This window comes from Bufo bufo, chromosome 2 (assembly GCF_905171765.1).
Source record: "Bufo bufo chromosome 2, aBufBuf1.1, whole genome shotgun sequence".
NCBI classification, from domain to species: Eukaryota; Metazoa; Chordata; class Amphibia; order Anura; family Bufonidae; genus Bufo; species Bufo bufo.
The window spans coordinates 39570318-39596538 of NC_053390.1; the positions used below are offsets into that span (position 1 = coordinate 39570318).

At 45.1% G+C, this 26221-nt stretch overlaps 1 protein-coding gene across 1 annotated transcript in view; it reads left to right on the forward strand.

Moving 5' to 3' along the window:
• Positions 1-26221, forward strand: part of CPLANE1 (ciliogenesis and planar polarity effector 1) — a 73920-nt gene that overhangs the window by 18641 nt on the left and 29058 nt on the right. Inside the window, exons 16-31 of the mRNA XM_040419602.1 lie at positions 11384-11551; positions 11857-12079; positions 12162-12301; positions 12725-12942; positions 13208-13372; positions 13468-13606; positions 14122-14231; positions 15963-16118; positions 16872-16980; positions 17269-17551; positions 18131-19037; positions 19948-20111; positions 20192-20325; positions 23237-23316; positions 23397-23467; positions 24909-25107. Of these exons, the coding sequence (XP_040275536.1) occupies positions 11384-11551; positions 11857-12079; positions 12162-12301; positions 12725-12942; positions 13208-13372; positions 13468-13606; positions 14122-14231; positions 15963-16118; positions 16872-16980; positions 17269-17551; positions 18131-19037; positions 19948-20111; positions 20192-20325; positions 23237-23316; positions 23397-23467; positions 24909-25107 (3266 nt within the window). The remainder of the gene's footprint in view (positions 1-11383; positions 11552-11856; positions 12080-12161; positions 12302-12724; positions 12943-13207; positions 13373-13467; positions 13607-14121; positions 14232-15962; positions 16119-16871; positions 16981-17268; positions 17552-18130; positions 19038-19947; positions 20112-20191; positions 20326-23236; positions 23317-23396; positions 23468-24908; positions 25108-26221) is intronic.

A 26221-nucleotide genomic window follows, 5' to 3' on the forward strand; every position in this document is an offset into this window, starting at 1 on the left:
GCCAGAGGATACTCCTTTACAGAATTCTTCTGTTGGTTTTAAAACCTCTAATAGGGATTTTTATCCCATACAATCGAGGTCCCTGGCCCTAGATAGATTCCAAGACTTAGTGGAGAGAGATCTATGCACTCTTAGGCTGGGTTCACACGAGCGTGTCTTGATTAGGTCCGGATGCGTCCCGGTGTGTTGCGGCAAAACCGCGCGAGTAGGAATGCAATTGCAGTCAGTTTTGACTGCAATTGCGTTCCGATGTTCAGTTTTTATCGCGCGGGTGCAATGTTTTTTGCACGCGCGTGATAAAAAACAGACACTGGTACCCAGACCCGAACTTCTTCACAGAAGTTCAGGTTTGGGTTAGTTGTAGTGTAGATTGTATTACTTTCCCTTATAACATGGTTATAAGGGAAAATAATAGCATTCTGAATACAGAATGCATAGTACAATAGGGCTGGAGGGGTTTAAAAAAATAAACTCATTAACTCACCTTCTCCTCTTGATCTCGAAGTTCCCGGTCTCTTCTTTACTTGAGTTGTGGGCTAAAGGACCTTTGAGTTGAGTTTACTGATGAGTTGTGGGCTAAAGGACCTTTGGTGACGTAAGATCACATGCTCCAATCACATGGTCCATCACCGTGGTGATGGACCATGTGATTGGAGCATGAGATCTGACGTCACCAAAGGTCCTTTAGCCCACAACTCATCAGTAAACTCAACTCAAAGGTCCTTTAGCCCACAACTCAAGTAAAGAAGAGACCGGGAACTTCGAGATCAAGAGGAGAAGGTGAGTTAATGAGTTTATTTTTTTAAACCCCTCCAGCCCTATTGTACTATGCATTCTGTATTCAGAATGCTATTATTTTCCCTTATACCCATGTTATAAGGGAAAGTAATACAGTTTATAGACTGTCACCTAGCAACCATGCGTGAAAATCGCACCGCATCCGCACTTGCTTGCGGATGCTTGCGATTTTCACGCAACCCCATTCACTTCTATGGGGCCTGCGTTGCGTGAAAAACGCAGAATATAGAGCATGCTGCGATTTTCACGCAACGCATAAGTGATGCGTGAAAATCATCGCTCATCTGAACAGCCCCATAGAAATGAATGGGTCCAGATTCAGTGCGGGTGCAATGCGTTCACCTACCGCATTGCACCCGCGTGGAAATCTCGCCCGTGTGAACGCAGCCTTAGGGATCATATCAGAAGTAATGACCGTAGGAGAAACCTATCAAAAGAAGAATACACGGCTCTCAAGAGTCTGTCTGATATGAAGGATGTTGTCGTCCGGAGAGCTGATAAGGGGGGAGCGGTGGTGTTGCTAGATAGTGAGATATATAAAACACAAATTGAAAATATGTTAAAAGATAGTGAAGTTTATTTACCTCTGGCAATTACCCCTCTCCCCCAATATCAGTCCGGGCTGTACGACATCCTTCAAGAAGGAGTGCACCTTGGCATCCTATCTGATAAGGAGAGGGATTTTATATATGTTGAACATCCGAGTACACCCATATTCCATGCTCTTCCGAAGGTGCATAAGGAGGGTTTCCCTCCACCTTTTAAGACCGATTGTTGCTGGAATTGGATCGTACTCAGAACGACTGTCAGAATGGGTTGATTCCTTGTTGCAACCTCTTGTACCCCACATACCTGGCTATTTGAGAGATACGTGCAGTGTACTTCAGAATTTCCAACAATTTACATGGGAGAAGGAGTTCATGTGGGTCACTGCAGACATTAACTCTTTGTACACCAATATCCCCTACCACTTGTCAATTTTAGCCTTGACATGGTTTCTAGATACATTTAGCAATTACACCTTGGAACTCCGTAATTATATCTGTGTATGTACTGATTTTTTACTCAAGCATAACTATTTTATGTTTAATGGTTTATACTACCTACAGATATCCGGAGTTTCAATGGGTGCTAAATTTTCGCCTTCAGTGGCAAATGTGTTTGTCATGGTGGGAAATGAATTTTTTATTTTCGGACCATAATTCATATCTAACATCTCTGAAATGGTATGGGCGCTTTATTGATGACATGTTGTGGGTTTGGCAGGGTGATGCAGAAGACTTGATAATATTTGTGGATTTTCTGAATGGTTGTATTCCATCGATAAAACTGACTATGACCAGCGATCCCACTTCAATTGTTTTTTTGGACTTAGTATTATCAGCTGATCATATGATCAAAAAAGTTGACACCTGTACCCATCGTAAGGTTACAGCTGGGAATACATTGCTTCATGCATCATCCTGCCATCCCCCACATGTGGCCAAGAATATACCCAAAGGGGAGATGTTGAGGGCACGTAGAAATTGCTCATCTTTCGATCTGTTTGAGAAGGAGGCATCTGACATTTCAACCAGGTTACAGATCAGGGGATATTCGAGAGAAAATATTCGAAAAGCCAAGGAATATGCAATTTCGGTGAACAGAGAGTCACTCATATTTACTCAAGCTAAGAATGCGAATAAAAAGAAAAGAAAAAATAGAGGAAAAAATGATAACACGCAGGTCTGCAATCGAAATTTGAGCAATCCTGCGACTTTTGTCACTAATTTTAGTGTAGAATATCCCCTTATCTGCAACATTTTACGTAGACATTTCCCGGTTATAGGTTTTGATGAGGGTTGGGGGGACATCGCGGAGGCAGGTATTAGATGCATTGCAAAAAAAGCACCAACTGTAGGACAAAAAGTCAGTCCTAGTTTGTATATGGAAAACGCAGGGTGTGAACCAGTCTGGCTGAGCACGAAAGGAAACTTCAAATGTGGAAGCAAAAAATGCATATGTTGCACATACATGTCAGTGAGTAAAGATATTGCATCTACATCGAACAATAGCATACACAAAATGCGGCAATATATCAACTGCAATACTGAATATGCAATCTATGTCATCACATGCCGTGCTTGTATGCTGCAATATGTGGGATGTACAATCAACCAGCTAAAAATAAGAATTCGGAAGCATCTGAGCAATATCCCACATGTTGCAACTCGCAATGTCTCAGCGGCCACATCACACTTTGCGGTAGTACATAAGGGCGATACCTCTGCGTTTTGTGTGCAAGGAATTGAGAGAGTCACGGCTCCAATTAGAGGAGGAGACCGTAGGCAAAAATTGTACAGTCGTGAAACATACTGGATGTTTAATTTGGGAACATGTATACCTAGAGGATTGAATAGGAAACATGACCTAACTTTACAATATAAATGAAGTATTTTCTGTTTGTTTTTTTGTTGTTTTTTTTTTTCTCTCTGAAACTGTGGATCACTTCCCACTTGATTGGGGTGTTTCTCTTAGTAATTAACAGGTCAGGAACACCTGATGCTGTTCTGGAGCATGGAAACTGACCAATCAAGTGGGAAGGGTTGTTCCTCACTGTGTATAAAAAGGAGATTTTAAGTTTGTTTAGTTGTCTTGATGAAGGGCTAAGATATAACAGCCCGAAACGCGTCACAGCATACTACTCTGCATTTGATGTCTGTTTTTAAAGAAGTGGAATAAAGAAGCCTTTTATTGTGAAGAGCTGGAATTCGTTTTCTTTTTTCATTTTGCTCCAGACTGAGTCCAGGTCTGTACATCCGTGCTCTGCTTAGTGTGAGGTGAGAGCTGCAGCAATCTCTACATTTGCTTACCCCGAGCAACTGTTAAACAGATATACCTGGAAAACAGCCCTTGGAGGCCGTCAGCTTTGACAAGGACCTCCAGGAAAAAATTGGTAAAAGTCTGTACAGCGGTAAGCGCTAGTCATGGACAATGGCTGATAGAGAGTTCGGTCTGTATAATGCGAGGGAGAAAGAAGAGAAATCCATGTCTGTGATGAAGTGGAAGGGCGACTACCTTCTGCAAAGAAAGAGGATACTGGGCGGAGCACTGCCTTATGTTCCTGATAAAAGAAAAAAAGTACGTACAAGAAGGCGTATTAACTCCGAAAAATGCCACCAAAACAGCTGGCTCCTGGCCGCAACTGTGGGAGTAGAACTAAAAATCCAGGTCCGCAGGATCTTCCTCTGGCCAAGAGAACGCTCACTAGGAAGCGGAATATTGGTAGACATCTGAGGGGGCATCTCCTGCGATATTTTTATAGAACCGGTTGTTAAGGACGGATGTGACGATACCTAATATGTCTATCGTTTTTTATTTTTGTTAAGTTTTACACAGTAAATGCATTTTTGAACAGAATTCACCTGACGGGGTGGATCATGTGATATTTTTATAGAGCCGGCGATACGGACGCGGCGACACCTAATATGTATACTTTTCATTTTTTTTCCTATTTTTTTTAAATTTTTAAATTACTTAATTATGGGAAAAGAACACTTTTTTTTTACTTTATTTATTATTATTATTATTATTATTATTATTATTATTATTATTATGCAAAACTTTTTTTATTTTAACTTTTTTTTCCCCACAACTTTTGGGGGTCTGATCCCCTGTACAATGCATTACAATACTTCTGTATTGTAATGCATTGGCTGTAAGTGTATTGCACAGTGTAATACACTTACAGCCTGCTTCCTATGAGATCCTGGGGGCTGATCTCACAGGCTTACATGGAAGGCAGCCGGCGCATACAGCATGGGTTCGGCTAATGGGACTAGCCGGTCCCCTGCAGCTAATCGGGCGGGTGCAGCTTCTGCACCCGCCCGATCAGCGCGCCGTAGTACTACGGCACTGATCGGGAAGTCACTTCCCACAGCGCCGCACTATTACGGCTCTGGCCGGGAAGGGGTTAAAGAGAGGTTCCCAGATTTGGTGCACACAATTGAGTCAGCAACATTCCCCTGAATATAAGGACTTTGCCTAAGTGAGAACAAAATGTTAGAATTTTTTGCAATTTTATTAAAAAGGAAAAACTAAAACTTTGCCTCAACATAAGTATTTCAGACTCTGTGCTCTGACACTTGACATTTAGCTCTGGGGCCTCTCATTTCTCTCCATCATCTTTGAAATGTTCCTGCACCTTGATTAGAGTCACCTGTGGTAAATTCAGATGATTGGACATGATTTAGAAAGACACAGCCCTGTCTATGTAAGGTCTCACAGCTGACAATGCAGATCAGAGCAAAAACCAAGTCATGAGGAGGAGAGAACTGCCTGTAGAGCTCAGAGACAGGATTGTGTGGAGGCAGACATGTGGAGAAGGGGACAGAAAAGCATTCTGAATACTTACCGTATGTCAGTGCAGGATTGTAGTAAGTAGATTGTAAAGATTTCTGACATTCTGTTCTCACTTTCTCATTATGGAGGACTAAGTGCAGAATGAGGGGCACAAGGAGCAACATAACAAAATGTGAAGAAAGTGAAAGGGTCTGAAGACTTTCTGAATGCACTGTACATTAAAGAGGCTCTGTCACCCAGATCAAGCCTACCCTACCAGGCATATAGGCTGATAGGGCTGATGACACAGACAGAAAACCTACCTTATTTCTCATGTAGTAGGTCCGGTGTGGCAGAAAAAGCAACGTTTAAAAATATGCAGATGAGGAGTTCGAGCACTCGGAGGCCGGCTTATGCCTTCCGAGCACTGCTTCGGCGATGCCACCGTTCCTTGCTAATGCCGGCCTTCTGCACCTAATCACGCCCCCGTGTCCTTTGATTGACGGCGCTAGACCCGCCGGTCTAGTGCCGATATCCCACGCCTGCGCACTCGTATCTCCATAAATGGGACAGGTGCTGCTAGCCTAGTTAGAGGGACACCCACCCTCTCAAAACAAGGAAATGCAAATTATAGTAATAGGCGAGCACACTTCATTTGGCATGTGAATAAAATTTAATTAAATCACTCAATAGTAATACACGTGTATATGCAGGGAAAATAAAACAATGATAAAATGCTAAAACTATTAAAATGAATAGATGACCATATGTAGGGTATAAGCTTCGAAGCTATATAGTCCAGCAAAGTCCACAAAATATTGCAATACCTGAAAAATAAATCACAATACGCACAGTGTTGGTGTGCAATTGATGGTATTAATTATGATCCCTTAGGGATAAGTCCATAGATGTATCCAATTGATTGCTGTGCAAATATTGGAGGACTCAAATATTCCCGGAGTAGCTTAGGAGATCCACTTTGTAATTAAGATGTTCCAATAGACATCAGAAATTCAAGCCTTCATATATTTGTAGCTTGTAATAACAGCTTAGACGTTCTTACCTTCCTCTGTATCGAGGATCCGGGACGCTGGTGTTTGTTAGCGTCTTCCTCCTTGCCTCTCTAGCCGGCTTACCCGAAGTATCGCGGGAGTTTGAGCGAGACTTGCAACTTGGTCCGTGCTTGTAGCTCTTCCGGCTTGGTACAGAGGGAGGAATCTTACGGTCCTTGGCTCTTTAATGCCGATGTTGGTTCGACTGTCCTGGCAATTCAATTTTCATAGCGTGGCCACGCTTATGACTGCGGAGGTACTGTTCCCAGGTATCTAATCCGGCCCAGACGCGTTTCGGGAATAAGCTATCCCTTCATCAGTGGTATCAGATCACCTGACAGCCTCCGTCTTTTATATCCAATTAGGAACTCAAACTATGGAGATCTGGATTTTCATTTGGAACAAGCGATTCTCTGTATGCGGTTTTCGTGCGTTTTTTTGAAACGCATATGCGTTTTTTCTGCTGTATATTGCCTTTAACCCTTAAAGGCTTGTGGTATAAACGGATTTGATATTTAGAGTTGCTTTACAAAGTTATATCATTATAAAGTTTCATACATGTACTCACATGTCTATAACTTAAATTTCATGACAATATAATGTCTGGTCACTATATCTTCATAAATAATGTAACAATATCAATAAACATGTTAAAATAGATAAAAGAAAATAAATATAGACATAATAATATAAAATTTGTTAATATGTTTTGGGACTTAAAATTGAGGAAAATTCATAGCGGATATATTGTGTAAATTTGTCCAGTGTCATACTGCGATTTTGGTCCGTATATCCATAAATGATCCATGGAAATGGAATCATGGAAACACATGAGTAGGATATTGGAGTTGAAACTCCATCATTTCAACTCCAATATCCTACTCATGTGTTTCCATGATTCCATTTCCATGGATCATTTATGGATATACGGACCAAAATCGCAGTATGACACTGGACAAATTTACACAATATATCCGCTATGAATTTTCCTCAATTTTAAGTCCCAAAACATATTAACAAATTTTATATTATTATGTCTATATTTATTTTCTTTTATCTATTTTAACATGTTTATTGATATTGTTACATTATTTATGAAGATATAGTGACCAGACATTATATTGTCATGAAATTTAAGTTATAGACATGTGAGTACATGTATGAAACTTTATAATGATATAACTTTGTAAAGCAACTCTAAATATCAAATCCGTTTATACCACAAGCCTTTAAGGGTTAAAGGCAATATACAGCAGAAAAAACGCATATGCGTTTCAAAAAAACGCACGAAAACCGCATACAGAGAATCGCTTGTTCCAAATGAAAATCCAGATCTCCATAGTTTGAGTTCCTAATTGGATATAAAAGACGGAGGCTGTCAGGTGATCTGATACCACTGATGAAGGGATAGCTTATTCCCGAAACGCGTCTGGGCCGGATTAGATACCTGGGAACAGTACCTCCGCAGTCATAAGCGTGGCCACGCTATGAAAATTGAATTGCCAGGACAGTCGAACCAACATCGGCATTAAAGAGCCAAGGACCGTAAGATTCCTCCCTCTGTACCAAGCCGGAAGAGCTACAAGCACGGACCAAGTTGCAAGTCTCGCTCAAACTCCCGCGATACTTCGGGTAAGCCGGCTAGAGAGGCAAGGAGGAAGACGCTAACAAACACCAGCGTCCCGGATCCTCGATACAGAGGAAGGTAAGAACGTCTAAGCTGTTATTACAAGCTACAAATATATGAAGGCTTAAATTTCTGATGTCTATTGGAACATCTTAATTACAAAGTGGATCTCCTAAGCTACTCCGGGAATATTTGAGTCCTCCAATATTTGCACAGCAATCAATTGGATACATCTATGGACTTATCCCTAAGGGATCATAATTAATACCATCAATTGCACACCAACACTGTGCGTATTGTGATTTATTTTTCAGGTATTGCAATATTTTGTGGACTTTGCTGGACTATATTATGAAGGGTTTTGGAACCGCGCTGCTCTGGACCAAGTCTCCCGATAAACGTGGATGGCAGAGGATGAGCCCCTTTCTCCCAACACCCAAAGGATCCAATCTTCAAAAGATCTCCTCCTCTAAGGGTTTAAATGGGATAGGCAGAATAGTGAAGCACCCTTTGCAATTTTTTCTTAAAAGGTTTTATTATACTCACAAGAGTTGGTAGACAAAAAGCATATAATACAAGATATCAGAACGTCAGGTTCCTGCCCGACCCGGGTTTCGCTGTCTCGCTTCCTCAGGGGCATCTGCTGTGCATGCTTGCACTCCGGCCCTTAAATAGCCCAGCTGATCTTAATCAGTTAACCAGTAAGCTTCCGGAACATGCAGCAGTTACTAAAACAGTTGTACATCTCACATACTTAATTTGTCATTGTTGTTCCTTTATGCTTTCACAAACACATTAGATGTAAAAATAAGGAAGGTTCCTTCCTCCTTTATGAGAGTCATAAATTCATACATAAAACATATAAAACATTAATAAAATAAAAATAGGGGATCAGTTCCCTCTATTATAAATTAAACAAACCACATTTCTATCCTTATGTTGCCGCACCATTGCATATTAAATTGCAGCCTAATTCGCATTATAACATCATATAACCAAAATCTACATTACCGTTCCTAGTATCCACCCACTCCTAGTGCATAATGTCAGTATCCCCCACCCATTCTTACTAGCGTCATCCAGGTATCCCTTGCCCCACCTCCCTCCTCTGTCATAATATCATGTGACAGCACCGCCCAATAGAACGGTCCGAATATCATGACGTCACTCACAGGTCCTTGAGAAACCAAATAAAGGAGGACAGATGCCAACATGGGTACAGACAGGCTACTGGAGCATATATTGAATGTGTAACTGTCCCCTAAACTGCCTATTCCTGAATCTTATATCCACCAATCTCCACCTAATTCCTCCTATAGCGCAATACGGGTATCCTCGACCCCGCCTCCTTCCCCCGGCGTGCGTCTCTTGGGGCACCATCACTCCGCCCCCACGACGTCACCCACAGGTCCTTAGGAGGCGCGGTGGTGGAGAGCCAGATCACGCCACTAGGCGCAAGTTACAGTATACAAGGTTTCAAATCAAATTCAATATTAAGCCCTCCTGGTTGTAGGGTCCCTAATTGATAGATCCACTCCACCTCTTTCTTATTAATCTGTGCCAAAGCATCCCCTCCTCGCCAGTGATGTTTAACACTTTCTACTCCCACAAATGTTAAACCTCGCGGATTTTTTTCATGCTTTAATTTAAAATGTGCTGATACACTGTGGGTCATCAGGCCTTTTTTTATATTACGTAGATGTTCCTGTATTCTGACTTTCAGTTTCCTGACCGTCCTGCCCACGTACTGGAGCCCACAAGGGCACTCCAGCACGTATACCATACCCTCTTTTTCACACGAGCAATCACCTCTTATACGGAAATCAGCCCCATTCTTTTTTGATGTTATAAAATTGGTGTATCTCTGCCGTTCTTTCGAATTCCGGTTCTTACATCCTGCGCAAAATCCGCACCAGGTGAATTTTCCTCCATTTTTCTGGGTCTTAATATTTATTGGGGGAATGGCACTATGCTCAAGTTTTGTTCTGATGCTTGCTGCTTTTTTAAATATAAAGGAGGGATTCTTTGGTATCGTTTTTCCTAGTATCGGGTCATTCTTTAGAATAGCCCAATTCTTTTTTACCATTTTCTTAATGTTGTCGGACATGGAGCAAAATTTGGTTACAAAGGAGAATCTATAGTCCCTATCCACCTTTTTGTTAATCTCTATAGTTGGTTCCTTTCCTCCCACTTTTTCTAACTCCACACTCTGTATACACTCATCCAGAACAGCCTCATTATAACCTCTCTCCAAAAACCTATCTTTTAGTACCCCGCATTGTGTCCTATAGTCGCTCATCACTGTACAGTTACGGGCCATCCTCTTAAACTGACCTTTCGGTATGTTCTTGAGCCATGGGCCGTAATGGCAGCTCTTGGTGTCAATATAGGAGTTCACATCTGTTTCCTTAAAATAGGACTTGGTCATATAACGGCCATCTTCTATCCGTATGCACAGGTCTAGAAAGTTAACACTCTCATTACTGATATCCCCCACAAATCGTAGGTTCCAGTCATTATTGTTCAGTTGGTCAATGAACAACTCGAGTCCCTCTCTTCCTCCTTCCCACACTAGGAGACAGTCATCGATGTACCTCCTCCAGAAGGTCAGTTTGCCTCCTGCGGTGTCCGCTCCTAGTGTGGGAAGGATGGCACTCTCCTCCCATGCACCCATAAAAATATTTGCAAAACCCTTAGAGGAGGAGATCTTTTGAAGATTGGATCCTTTGGGTGTTGGGAGAAAGGGGCTCATCCTCTGCCATCCACGTTTATCGGGAGACTTGGTCCAGAGCAGCGCGGTTCCAAAACCCTTCATATTGTATTCACCAGTGTGTATGACCTACCACACTACTCCGGGACCAGCAGCAGCGCAAGTAATTTGTCGGTGTTGGGACACAGGACTGACTTTTCATTTTGCTTTTTTGCTGGACTATATAGCTTCGAAGCTTATACCCTACATATGGTCATCTATTCATTTTAATAGTTTTAGCATTTTATCATTGTTTTATTTTCCCTGCATATACACGTGTATTACTATTGAGTGATTTAATTAAATTTTATTCACATGCCAAATGAAGTGTGCTCGCCTATTACTATAATTTGCATTTCCTTGTTTTGAGAGGGTGGGTGTCCCTCTAACTAGGCTAGCAGCACCTGTTCCTATATTTCGTTTGGAGTGAGCCACCATCTTTGACTTTTTCATATGATAAGTGTCTGCCTGCAGCTACCACTAGGTGGTGCTCACAACATAAGGCGTTGTACAGCTCCCATTGGTCTCAGTAACAGATACATATGCAGGGAGCTCCCCCTAGTGGTGACATTTTTCAATGATTTCTCCTGAACTGCTCAGAGGGTGAAATACTAGGTAAACCCCCCACACTATGGATGCCTTTGGCCAGGGGCAATATAAAGGCTGCATTAAAAAAAAATGTAATCTTCCATCCCATCATAATGGCAAGAGGCTTGACATTCCATGAGTGCCGATATATTTTCTCAGAGCGACCACTCCTGTTCTCTGCAGCTAATCCATGTCCGGCTCTGTGCTATACTCATGCAGATTAAAGTGCCTGTTCCTTTTCCTCCGCAGCAGATCCCCTGACTAGTCGCAGACCATTGGAGCGGGTGCACCCAGATGCCGCACTTGCCGTGATCCGATCTATGGGCAGGTTTATGGCGGCATATTTCACCAACCAGCTGCTGTATGTGTTTCCTCCACACAACGTCTGTGTCCTGCCTCCTCTTCATGCCTCTACAGGTAATGCTCCGGATTACACAAGCTGTATATAGGAGTCTCCATACATATTTGCCGCCGCTATGCATTTATTACATCGTCACCAATGTGGCCGCTGCAGAGGAAACGTATCCCTGGAAAATGAGCGGGGTGTGAGAGGCTGGATCCTGCCACAAAGCTCTGACGGTGGTGGCTTTTCCAGCAGATGCATGCACAACCAATCCATTTTGGGGTTGGTGAACCTAGCTTTCCTGCCTGGGGACATACCCGGGACTTTCTTGGCTTGTGATAGAACCTCGTTAATGCTTTGACATTTGTGTTTCCCATAGATAAGCTTCCTCGAGTTGTCCCTCTGCAGCACAGTACAGTAGCCTGCATGGTCAGAGACCAGAATCTGTCCAGCGTCTGGACGGTGGAGTATACTCTGGACCTGCTCCTTGTTGGCGGCCTGATGTCAGAAGCAGCGTGGCTGGCGGACAAGCTGGGAGACTGGAAAATGTCCGTCTCGATGGTGGTGGCTTATAACCTGCACAGAAGCAGCGTCGCCGAGGAGTAGGTGCCACTATGAAGATGACAGGAGGCTGATTCTGTCTCGTCTGCTAAGGCGTAATTTTGTTAATTTGCTTGATTTTAGACAGAAAGTAGAATTTCCCGCGATGCCTCTGTGTCTGTCTCCTGCACACATATTCCAGGACAAGCTGCAGTCCTTCCTAGGACATCCACCCGGTTTAGAAGCCAAAAATAAGAGCCATGCCGAAACAAAGCAATTCACGGGTAATTATGTCCAGTTGTTTACAACTCTTCTTAATTGCAGATCTCCGTCTCCATGGTAACAGACTACAATAAACCCCGTGCAGTCGGATCCTGCAGTCATTCTCCCTGCCATCTGTAGGGTACATATTGTTGACAGTATGGCTGCAGGATTAGACTGCGTAGGGTTTGTTTGTAGTCTGTTACCATGGAGACGCGTTGGCCTGCTTGAGACCTGTAGATGCAAAATGATAGAAAGTCTTTCATTCATTTTAGATGCATTGAAACAAAAAATGATTGCAAAGGTGGACCTTCTCTTTAAGGAGAGGGGGACGGGTTCATCACTGTGCAGACTTGGTTTGCTCATAGCTTTACATTTTCATTTTAACCTAGAAGGGGTTAATAAAGGCTACAAGTTATCCTCTTCTATTGTATTTCACACTTCAGATCCCATTGAGGAAGAGGATGCAGACATACTGTTCAGTTCTGTGCAAGAGATGTTGAAGGCAGCGGTAATGGCCGATGCAGAGATTCTCACTATAACCCTACACCAACTGATGGAGTCTGCGAAGGAACTCGGCGGAAAGCTCTCCGGGTTAGTGCCCGAGCGCTTGTATCTCCCAGCACCACCGCTCTACTGTCCGCAGCCTTCTTCAGTCAGCGAAGTAAGTGCCCTACAATTCTGTATTGACAGGGAGATTTCTCATGTAGGAGTGTGGGCATGCTCAGTGGGGATTGTAGTGGTCATACGGGTTGTCACACAGCTTTCCTGGAAGTAAATAGGACTAAAAAGCTGCTGAAAAGATCATTTACCAACTTAAAGAAGGCGAGGATTGAACGATTTCCGAATTCTGCCCACTTTCTGTTTATTGGATACTCTTCAAGGTTATTTGGAGCCATCCATTTCTCACCCCTTTGTATGATTCTTAGGAGGATCCCAACGATTTGCTCCTGGAGTTGGAGAAGCGCAGCCGTCAGAAACTGTCCGGCGTCCTGCAGCGTATACTCCTGCTGTTACGTGCGGCCCATTGCTCTCTTCCCACTGCCCAGTGGTACATCAAGCAGATCAAGCGAGCAAGAAAAATCATGCAAAAGGTTTCTCTTCTGTCTTCTTTTTAATATATTTGAGGCTTGATTTATGTATAAACCTCCGCACTTTTCTAACGCTAATGAGTTGACTTTTTTTCTAGATTAGAGCTAAAGTTTCTCTGCCTCCTCTTGAATCACTTCCCGAAAACTTGCTTAATTACGCCAACAGTAGGACTGTGTTACTTAAGCCGGGACCAAGCGGCGAACCTATGAATAACCTGGTATCCTGCAGTGTAATAGGTATGGCTGATCTAATAGGAGAACATCATGTGTAGTATTAGAAGAGCTATTTCTATTGCAGACAGTGATGGTATATTGCTAGGATATGCCATCAGTCAGTTAGGTTCGGGTGCCACATCTGGGACCAGCTCCTATTTCCAGAACGGTACCCCCGCAGTGAACGGAGAGCGGCTGCACATGTGCAGCCTCTCTCTGTTCATACCTATTGGAGTTCCAAAGATAGTGAAGCGTTGGCTCAACTACTTCCGGCAGTCCCAGAGCGGTGAGTGGAGAGGTGGCTGTGTACTTGTGCTGCGCTCTCCATTTACTGTTAAAGGACTTCTGAAAATAACCAAACTTCCATAGTGATGAATGGAGAGCACACCACAAGTGCATTAGTTCAGGGGCCCTGTTCTGTAAATAGGAGCGGGACAGAGAGGTGGGACCTGCATCTAGCTGACACTGATGGCATATCCCAGTTATATGCCTTCATTGTCCTAGATGGGCCAACCGAACAGACATTTGTGTCTTCACAGTGTGTTTCAGGGAGCTGTGTGCCCTGTGCTGGATGCTTCACGTGCGGGAGCGATTGTCCATCAGCTGCAGACAATACCAGAAGGCCAGAGACAACGGCAAACTGTTTAAGGTAGTGGACTGATTCAGGACGGACATTTAAATTGTGGTACTCTATTAGTGCACCTCATAGACCGAATCACAGTATCATGATTATTATGTGTATAAATGAATTGCCACTTTGTGTTTCACTTCTCCACCATCTTGAAGTCTTATGCTTTCTGTCCGTGAATGAGAAGACCCCTGTTTCCATTCAGAGGCAGTAATCCTATCCACAGCGGGTCCTGCTCTCAGCTGAGAAGTGTAGACAATGCTCTGTGAGCTAAACAGCCCGGACTCCAGACTCTGATACATTGTAACAAACTAGCACAGTTGTATCCAGTCTAGACAATGCTCTGTGAGCTAAACAGCCCGGACTCCAGACTGATACATTGTAACAAACTAGTACAGTTGTATCCAGTCTAGACAATGCTCTGTGAGCTAAACAGCCCGGACTCCAGACTGATACATTGTAACAAACTAGCACAGTTGTATCCAGCCTAGACAATGCTCTGTGAGCTAAACAGCCCGGACTCCAGACTGATACATTGTAACAAACTAGTACAGTTGTATCCAGTCTAGACAATGCTCTGTGAGCTAAACAGCCCGGACTCCAGACTGATACATTGTAACAAACTAGCACAGTTGTATCCAGCCTAGACAATGCTCTGTGAGCTAAACAGCCCGGACTCCAGACTGATACATTGTAACAAACTAGTACAGTTGTATCCAGTCTAGACAATGCTCTGTGAGCTAAACAGCCCGGACTCCAGACTGATACATTGTAACAAACTAGCACAGTTGTATCCAGCCTAGACAATGCTCTGTGAGCTAAACAGCCCGGACTCCAGACTGATACATTGTAACAAACTAGCACAGTTGTATCCAGCCTAGACAATGCTCTGTGAGCTAAACAGCCCGGACTCCAGACTGATACATTGTAACAAACTAGCAGAGTTGTATCCAGTCTAGACAATGCTCTGTGAGCTAAACAGCCCGGACTCCAGACTGATACATTGTAACAAACTAGCACAGTTGTATCCAGTCTAGACAATGTTCTGTGAGCTAAACAGCCCGGACTCCAGACTGATACATTGTAACAAACTAGCACAGTTGTATCCAGTGTAGACAATGCTCTGTGAGCTAAACAGCCCGGACTCCAGACTGATACATTGTAACAAACTAGTACAGTTGTATCCAGTCTGGACAATGCTCTGTGAGCTAAACAGCCCGGACTCCAGACTGATACATTGTAGCAAATTAGCAGAGAGATTTGTGCAGCTGCTGCTGATGGGTTTAGCTCCCCGAGCTGTATCCACCTCTCTGCTGAGAGCAGGATCGGTCATCAATGTCAGATCAGCGGGAGTCCGTTACCACCTTGGTATTTCATCTCAGCCCCATTCACTTAATTAGGACTGAGCTGTATCCAGGCCATGTGACCGATGTACGGTGACGTCACAGGCCTAGGAAGAGGCTGCAGCTGATGGGAAAACCGAGACCCCCTTTAAGTGCATTTTGAACATGATCAGCTATAGTTTGAGCTCTAATCATTTGGTCGTTTCACGTATTTTCGCTAAGTGGTTTTGGCGCACGCTCATTTGTTTGCTGGTATAAATGGGTTTTGACACTGATTGTCATCGATTGAGACTGTTCATTAGATGATTGACAGAAGGGATTTATGATTATTAGGACATGCTGGGAGTTGTAGTTTCACCACATACAGCATGGTGTCGGACGTTTCTGACCGCAGCTCTGTCTCCCGTAGAGCGCGGATGAGGTGGATTCCTGTGTGATCGAGCATTGTTTCCAGGCGTTGGAGTGGGCCTGTCGCATGCTGCCATTCACGAGGGCTACAAATTGTGAAGAGCTGATACAAGATCTCATCCTCAGCCTGATCAGCGAGCTGCCTACAGTGAAGAAGGTAAAAACCGCACTTCATGTTATGGCCGTTCACCTGCTGTATGGTTTATGAATGACTGAAGGGCTATGACAATGAGGCTGCACCACTGAAGCACGACCTATACCCTTCTGACATCACGGAGGCCGTGTGTAGATTCAGGTCGCCATTTACATCAATTTCCGAATGTATGCACATGCAGTCGTCACTGCTCGTCATTTGGTCGTTGGGATCCACACAGGGCCTCCATTGCGGACGCGGCAGACTATGGACCTGAAAAGGGCCATCCAAAAATGACCACTTATCATCTATCCTGTGTGTTTGACCGGTACCATCTGCTGGGACCCCACCGATCATGGTGATCCCATGTTCCCCGTTTCAGCATGTGCACTGCTGCTCCATTCTATATGGGACTGCAGGAGATGGCCGAGCCCTGTGCTTGGCTTCTCTAGTCCCATAGATTATATGTGAAGGTGTAGTGTGCATGCTCGACCACTGCTGCATTTAATTGGGGCACATGGATCCTCATGATCATTGGGGGATCCCAGCTGTTGAACCCCCAGCATTGATCTTCCGTAGATAGGTCATAAGTAGTTATTCTGGGACTAGTAATGTCTTCGGAGTGTGGGAGGAAACCGGAGAACCTGGAGGAAGTGTACGCAAACCCGGGGAGAACATACAAACTCCATAAGATATTGCAAGACAACCATAGTCTACGATGTGCAGGGAGTCGCTGGATCCTGAATGTAGTTTTTCTATCCGCTTGTCTTTCTCCAGGTTGCAGAGATTATGGTCAGAGCTTTTCCCAATCCTGAAGACGTCCGGGTTCCCTTAAGGGAAAAGTACCAGTCAGTTCAGCAGCGATTGAGACACTCCAAAATACGAGGTGAATCCTAGCAAATTCTAGAAAAGAGTATTTAAGTATATATGAACGAGATTTGGCTGCAGTACGGATCCACATGGTGCAGAATATATGAAAAAATCATCCAGATACCCAGAGACCACTATGGGTCCTGACTGGACCTCCGTGTATCTCAGCCTTGTAATGGCGGCCGTATCGGTTCTCAAAGACTGATATTCCCATAAATCCTCACCGGACTGCATTAGCTGCAGTTATCTGAAGGTTGTGTAATGCAGCTGCGTTCAGTTCTCTGAGGGTCTGCTCTTGTTCTAGGACTCCACGGTGAGGAGATGATGTCCGTTATCATCCACAACATGCAGAGGTCGCAGTTGAAGACTCTTCGACGCATCCATAGAAACATCGGCCCGGTGGAGATGCATGTGTGGGAACCCTCTCTGGATGAAACCCTAGGGGATGAGTCTCACTGCTATGATAAGTTCTCGCTGGGCACCACTAGTCTCAGCAGGAGCACGCTCACTGACCTGGGCAGGCCGCAGATTTACAGCGACACGGACACTCTATCTGATGCATTGGTGTGGACTGGAGCAGAGGACAGGTAACGCTTCCGTGCCACCTGCATGCCTTTACTGCTGTAGGACAGTGGCTCTCATGTGTATGGGGGTCTCCTGACTCTCTCGCAGAGGTCATAGGGTAAAGGGGATCAAGCATATTGAATTTCAGTACCCCTTGGTTTAGCCTAGAGATAAGCTGCTGACAGAAGTGTCTGGCAGCAGTTTGTCTGTTTTTCCTAACTGAAATACACATGCATGCTCAGTCAAGAGTAAAAAAAACCTTGCAGGACAGATTACTCGCTTCAGTTCACCAAAGCCGGCCATAGTCAGCTGAGAGCTTGTGTGGCCGACAGCCAAAGCCGCCATACACATTCACACCCAGCTCGGCCTAGCATGCACGTGTCCTGAAAGGGGATAGGAGAGAAAGCTGCTGCCGGAAACCTTGGCAAGAACAAAGGGATCAGGCAGGTTGAAATCCAACTGCCCGATCCTTATCTGCCCCACACACACATTATATGGTCGTCCGCTGACGGTATTCTGCATGTAACTTTGTTTCTGCGAACTATAAAGTTAGCATTTTTTCGATTTAACAGAATTTTATTATTTTTGATGTTTTTTTGCAGAATGGAGTCCAGCATTCCTCCGGCTGGGGCTGTGAACCCTAGAAAGCCGAGCAAAGCCGCCAGTAAGAAACCAAGTGCAAAAAGACAAGCGTGCAGCGAGTCGGGACCTTCTCCACCTAAAGTCGGCACCTGGGAGTTTGAGTGTAATGATGAGGAGTACACCAGATTTCTAGATCTGTTCCTCAGCTACCTCTTGGAGCGAGATCTTCTTCATAGCAGTGAACCGGGGATCCCTTTCCTGACCGCGTTCTCTCCACAGCTCCGGGAGCATGAGCTGAACTCCCTCGTCTTTGACGTTCACACCACCCTGAAGCGCAAGCTGGTGAGAGCCGGGATGAGAAGCGTGTTTAGGGCTGGATCCTGCTTTACTTTACAATCGGAAAGTTTAAGGGACTCTGTGGATATGGAGGCTGCATCCCCTCAAACGCAAGGTGCAGCTGAGCCTTCCCATGCCCCCTGTCCTACGGTGGTGCTGGGGAAGCCGCTCATCTCCAGCAAGAGATCCTTCTCCAGCCTCACCTCGGGACGGTCGGTCAGAAGTGGTCTGTTTGGTCTACAAGACCAAGGAACAAAGAAGCGTAAGGACTATGACATCAACCTGTCGTCTTCATCCCTCCCGTCTGCTCCCAAACATGAGCAGCATACGTACAGGCTAATCCAGGGCAAACCCTGCACCCCTAATGAAGAACTGGGGGACCAACTGCAGGCCAAGTACAGTCGTGAAGCCAAACTGGTCGAGTGGATGATCCGATGGTCCGACCGCAGACTGTTCTGGAGCGCGGGTAAAGCAGAGCTGTGCCATGTCCCTGCAACCACGGCAATCCGTGTCAAGACCTCCTCCGCTGCATTGCTCACATCAATATGGCTGCTGGAGAAGCCTTACCTGGGAAACTCCTATATTCAACCTGTAAGATTTCATTCCTTGACCATAGGGGGCAGTGTCATTATATTTGGTGCTGGTCTAGTAGACACATTCAGCTTTGGACATGGATGGGATTTTTAGAAATTTATGCAGCTCTCCTTATGCAGGACCCTCTACAACCCTGTGCTACTTTGGCTTAAAGGGATTATCCAAACCCTATAATGACCCCCAAAATGCCCGGGCACCTCATACAGGTTATACTTACCCTGCTCCCCGGCACCCGCGATGCTAGGGAGGCTTGTTCCCGTTGCGGCCTGCTATTGGCTGCCCCCCTACGACGTGCAGACAGAACGGCGGCAGTGCATCAGGAGCGACGCGGGTGTCAGGGAGCAGGGTAAGTATACCCTTTATGAGGTGCCCGGGCATTTTAGGGGTTAGATAACCCCTGTAAGCGAGCACCGTGTAATATTATATTTTGCCTCACGACTTATTGCAAGGGGGATCCTGTAATCGGGCCCCCCGCTATCTGCTTGTGGACCACCCCCGCTTATTTGGCCATCACTTTATGATCAGTGGGGGTCAACCTCTGGGACCCCACCAGTCCTGAGAGTGAAGGTGCAAGATCTGTGCTGGAGTTCCTGTTATAGCGGGAGGCGGGGGCACTGTGCAGGGTTAAACGGGCAATGAATAGACACACAGTGATAAATCAGAGCCGTGGCCCTTTCGTTCTCAGGATCGGTGACGGTCCCTCGTTTCGGACCCCCACTGATCAAAAAGTAAAGGCATATCCTAGTGATATAATACGGCAACAGCCCTTTCGCATGCAGTTTTGCAGTAGCATATTCATCTGAATGGTAAGCAGCTGCAGACATCTCCGTCACCGCTTATCCCAAGGGTCATGAAACAGGATCAGAAGATTCACCCTGATGTCATTGTCCACCATTGTTCCTTGCAGGTTCCCCCAGGCGATCACCTCGTAGCTCCAGGTATACAAAGTGAAGTTGATTCCGAACTACAGGACAGAACCAGTGTGGTCCCCGGATATCTAGAGCCGGGCAGGTCTTCTCCATACACAGTCCATGAGCGAAATAATGTGTCGGAGGAGGAAAACTCTTCCCAGTAAGAGTCCATTGTGGTCGTTACAGTAAGCTTGGGCTTTATCATGAATGAGCCGCCATAACTCTGACCTCTCCTCGCAGGGCGTCATCAGAAATAAGACGGAGAAGCCCCAAACAAAGTCCTGAGAGGCAGCCTGGTCCTCAGGAAAAGTCGCAGGACGGCGCGTCTGAAAGCTACAGCCTGGACCAAATATCCATACTGTCAGAAACAGAAGGTCAGTGCTCTGTAGATTGTGTACGTCTTAAAAGAGGAATTTCACACAGAGACTAAGGGCTCATTCACATGAGGCGGTTGTGGTGCAGCAAAAGCCATTATTTCACCGTACGTTAGTAATCCTTTTTTTGCTGCCAGTGACGGTGATTACTGCATCTGAATGGAAACTAGAGCATTCTCATTCACACAGCAGGCGGAGATCTTGAAATCAGTAAGCAATTGAAAGACAAAGGCGCAGATTTATCATAGATCAAAATTTCTAATGGAGTGTAAAAGATGAGAAATGTGGCAGGGCCGCTAGTCCCTTTTTGGGAAAGTGTCGAAGGCAGCGGAGAAACACCACTTGTGGAAACAGTGGTGTTGAAAAAGTCACAGACCCACACAAGACTTTTTGACGTCAGAAAACTGGCGGAAATTTTTTATTTAATCTGCCCAAAAATATTTTAGAAAGTTTAATTAATTCTTTTAATTTTCAGTTTAACTTTAGTTACATAAAACAGGAAAAAAAAAAAAACTTAGGATTTGGTCTTGGGGCGTGACCCTGCCCTTTCCATACCACCGCCTAATGATGGCGGGAAGTAGGGACTAGACACCGAGAAATATGTGAGGATTACTTATTGGTATTGGGCCCTGACAATATCCCTAGTATACTCCTTTTCTCTAAAGTTTGGCAAAAACTGAAGGATCTTGCTAAAATTTCTGGGTGCACTGCTCTGACACCCTTTTTAACAATTATAAATTACCAGAACTAAAAGGGTTAGCTGGATTTCATGTTTGGGAGAAGAAAGGCATTTACTGGTTGTCTTAATTGTACCCAAATGGCCTGAAAAGTTCTGACCAACTGAAATCCGAGTTTTACAACTCCGTCATGCCTTAGAGGTGCGGAGCAGAACGTTAGTTCTCACCATTCATTCATCCCTTCTATGAGAGCAGGTCATGTCTAGGGGAGGGACTATTTTGATATATTCTTTGCTTTAAAGAGGACCTCTCCCCTCCCTGACATGCCTCGTTTAATAGCTCCATGCATTCCCCATGTAATAACAATTCTGGAGCATCTATTCTTATGTCTCTATGTTGTGTCCTTCCTTTATTATTTCTACTAGAGGTTATGAAGGAATTGCTAGCAGTCTGCAGTAAGGGTACAGAGGGGAGGCAACCAGTTGGGGGGGTGTTCCTGCATAGTCTGACTCTGTCCAATCAGTGCTGCCATTTTCAGTCTGTGCAGGCCCCCCCCCCCCCCCCCAACTGGTTACCTCCCCTCTGTACCCTTACTGCAGACTGCTGGCTATTCATTCATAACCTCTAGTAGAAATAATAAAGGAAGGACACAACATACAGTCATAAGAACAGATGCTCCAGAATTGTTATTACATTGGGACTGCATGAAGCCATTAAAACAGGCCTGTCGGCAGAGGTGAAAGGTCCTCTTTAATTTTATCATGAGCATTATCCATTGCAAGTGCAGGGTAACTGGTCACGAGATGTGGGTCCCTTTAACAGATGCACAATGGGGGGAGGTTCTTGTTTTTTCCCCATATAGGAGTTTGGCATACTTCTGATGGTCACCCTCTCCAGTGCTCTGCTCTGGGGTCCTTTTGGCTGGCGGTCTTAGACATTATTTTTCTTCTTTATGACATATGACTTCCTGCTGAGCCCATAGTTTGCATACATCTAGGTGTCTGTAGATTGCTTTACCAGGCCAGAAAATGAATAGCCAAATATTGGATTAAACCTAGTGTCCCCACAAAAGAAGAGATTATTGCCTGCATGAATGAGGTAATCAGATTGGAGTAGATGTCCATCATAAAAGGGGGCAGAAAAAAAAGACTCCATATGGGGCCCTTGGGTGACGGCTCCAGGTCTCCATTCACGGCGTCTGCTGTGTATCCAGTTGAGGGTCTGATATTCCTGATATCACCTTTTCTGCTGATCTTCAATACATTGGTATTCATGTGGGATTGTGTGGTTCAGGGTTTGTGCCCGTCTGTGGGATCAGTGGGAATGCTGTTCTTGGGAGGGAAGGAGGGTGAGTTTGCGGATTTGTTCTTTTCGCCTTTGTATTATTCTGTACTTCTTCCCTTTGTGTTACCAACAAGGGGTCTTTGTATATTAATAAAAATATGATTAAACCCTTGAGGACCACCGCCGTACATGTACGGCAGAAGTCCGTTCTCTAAGCATAGCACCCGCTCGCACGTGCAGCGGGCGTCATAGCCACCGGGTTTTTGCTATGAGGCTAATCGCATACATTTTCCCTTTTAGATGCTGTGGTCAAATGTGACCACGGCATCAGAGCAGTCCGGTAGCGCAGTACGGGAAAAAAATAATAAAAACAGCCAATTTGCCATTTTTTGTCACTTCAACTCCTCCGCTTCAACTCCCATTTTTATAAAAAATGATCAAAAAGTCGCACACACTTTTTAAATTGGTATCACTGAAAAGTACAGATCGCCCCGCAAAAAATGAGCCCTCACTCAGCCCCGTACACATAACTACAGAAAGTTTATAGGGGTCAGAATATGGTGATAACCTTTTTTCTCAAAGGTTTTAATGTGGTATCGTTGTAACTGTATTGACCTGGAGAATGAAGATAACAGGTCAATTTTACCGCATAATGTACAGTGTACATTTTGTCCGAATTGTGTTTTTCCCCAATTCTACCCCATTAGGAATTTTTTTTCCGCTTCCCACTACATGGTATGCAACTGTAAATGGCGCCATTAGAAAGTACAACTTGTCCGGCAAAAAATAAGCCCTCATAAGGCTTTGTGAACAGAAAAATATGGGAAGGCGGGGAGTGAAAAACAAAAACGCAAAAATGGAGAATCTCAGGGTCCTCTAAGTGTTATAAAAAAGAAATATGTAATAATCTTAAAAAAACAAATCATCATTTTTTTTTTTTTGTTTGTAAGGCGACCAAGAAGATGAACCCGAAACACAAAGAAGCGTGAAAATCGCAGTCAGTATCCGCCGTGCAGTACACGAGGGGGAGGTGAGCCCCGGACCCCGAGTCACTGACTGTCAGTGTAACCAATTCACTTTCTTCACTAGACGTGCTTTTCTTCTCTGCAGAACTTGTCCTGTGAGTCCAGACGTCAAGATCCAGAGGAACCGATCGACCCGGAAAGAACTGACGAGTCGCAGTGAGTGCAGCACCGATTATTCCAGCGGTATTTCCTCCTTGGGCTGTGAGCTTTGTCCTCCCCGAGATCCAGAACTATATGGCGGTTTCGGCATTGCGTAACTTAGTGGCTTTGGGTAGCAGAAATCTCAGAGCGGCACCAAAGGGGTTTGAGGACTCTGTAGGGTACTCCCACACCAAAAGCGATTTCATACGTCATAAACAGGGTCTTCTAATTGAGGAGATGGTCAAAGCGCTCCGTGGTTGGGTGGCTTGGGGTAGTCAGTGGTTATAGAGGCGGTTTAGGGCAGGAAAATCTTACCTATATGTGTGAATATTTCCCTTAATGGGCCTGAGCTCTGTTTTTCTGATACAGAACTCCAAATGCCTTGTTATCCTTCACATAGACAATGAGTTACATATAAAATTCAGTCTACCAGCAGCCACCACTAGGGGGAGCTCACTGCATAGAGCATCTGTTGAGCTCAATCATAAGACAGGGTGCAGTGACCTCCCCCTAGTGGCAGCTGGAAGAGTTGTTTTATTTAAGACTTAAAAGGCTAATCTCATTAGAAGAAGTTGTCCCCAATCCACAGGTCAGGGAATAATTATTAGATCAATGGACATCCGACCGCTGGGACCCCCACCGATCATAAGAATGTGTACATGATCAACCAGCCACTCCATTGATTTTGAGGGGAACCTTTAACCGGAATACCCCTTTAAAATGTATCTATTGTCACATCAAAGTTTTCACATGTCAAAAGTTTAGATCAGGGGGGTTTGGGTGCTGAGCCGATCATGAAAATGAAGGGGAAGAAGCTGTCCGCTGAGCTTTGTGCCCCCTTCGGTTGTGATCTGCTCTCCAGTGAGCGGTGTGTGGACTTCTTCTGGAAAGTATATGAATCTCTCAAAGCAGGGGCGACCAGACCTGAAGACGCAGAGCTCTCAGCAGGTTGCTTCCACTTAGTTTTTTTAGGAAATCATCGTTACACCTTTAAAAAGTTTGGCTGGATTTCCCATGTAAATCAAAGTCTTTGAGAGTCGTAGGAATATGCTTTCTGTGAGCTAAATAGCATGTCCCTCCAGACTTGCAGGGCTTTCTGCAAGCAGAGGGCTGTTTTTTCCCTAGGTGTAGTGTCCCTTTAAGACGCACACAGTTTGGCTTTTCAGCGCACACAGTAAGGCGGCAGGAGCAGGCGGAGCATCCAGAGTCGGATTGGTTGCTCTGGAGATTAAAAAACAAACAGTCACTGACTGAAGTAGCAGGGACAGCAGGAGTGAGATCTGCTGGTGTATGACATACATGTAGCGTGCCGCAGTCTGTATACACACATGACCGCACATGCAGTAGACAGGTAAAGTGACCGGACGCCGTTTATAGCTGCGGAGGAGGGGTATTTTTACCCCAAATATTTTTTTTAAAACGTTTTTTTTATATTATTATTATTTTTTGCTTCCAGACTTAGTGAACCCCTAGTTTCTGCTGGATGCAATTCTCTGGCGCCCCAGTCCGTCTCCAGCGCAGCGCCTTCTCTCCCGCCTCCTGCCGCAAATCGGACAGAACCTGCCAATCCTGATGGAAACCAAAATCCTCCATCCGTCCACAGCTCCGAAGCCGTCAGACAACTTTTTCAAGATGAAATGTTCAAGCTCCTACAGGTAAAGTTGTCAGATTTCTTATTAAGTCCTCATGCACACACGACTGTAATTTTGGTTTGAATCTGATCCGAATTTTTTGCGGATCGGATGCGGACCCATTCATTTCAATGAGGCTGCAAAAAATTCGGACAGCCCGCCGTATCCTTGTCCGTATGTCTGTTTCGCAAAAAAGATAGAACATGTTTTATGCTTGTCCGTTTTGTGGAGCAGAATAGACATTTGTAACATGGGGGGTAGGGCTGCAGTAAACAATTATTTAGGTAATCAAGTATTCTATCAATTATTTTTTTACGATTAATTGAGTAATCTAATAAGAAAAACCTTCTTAAAATAATGTGCTTTTTGCTTTATAAAAATGTCCCCCTTTCCCAGTGCCTCCTATGCCATCCACCATGTCCCCCACTCCCCCAGTGCCATCAGATCAGCAGCCCCCCCATGCCATGTCCACTAGCTCCCCCATGATGGCACTGCCATCAACTTCTCCATGCCATCCAGATTGCCATGATGTCCCCTTTCCCCAGTGCCTCCTATGCCATCCACCATGTCCCCAGTGCCATCAGATCAGCAGCAGCCCCTCCATGCCATGTCCCCCAGTTGCCCCATGATGGCACTGCCATCAGCCCCTCCATCCAGATTGCCATGATGTCCCCCTTCCCCAGTGCCTCCATGCCATCTACCATGTCCCCCACTCCCCCAGATCAGTCCCCACATGTGCCAAATCACAGGTGCCCCCATTAACCACCCCCCAATAACTTTATACATGCCAAATCATAGGTGCCCCCATTAACCCCTCTCCCCCCGCCAATAACGTTATACATGCCAAATCACAAGTGCCCCCCCCCCCCCCCGCCAATAACTATACATGCCAAATCACAGGTGCCACCATCTCCCCCCTCCCCCGCCCTGCCGCTGCCTCTGCTAACTTTATACTTACCTTTCAGTGCAGAGTGCGCCAACACATGGAGTCCGCAGGAGACGGGCAGCGTCTTCTGCCCAGCATACACTGGGGACATGACGTCACACACAGCGTCAGCCAGCGCGCTATGTGTGAACGCAAGGTCCTGCGGCGCGGTGCCGACGGGAGGCCACAGTGAGAAGCTTAATTTCACTCACG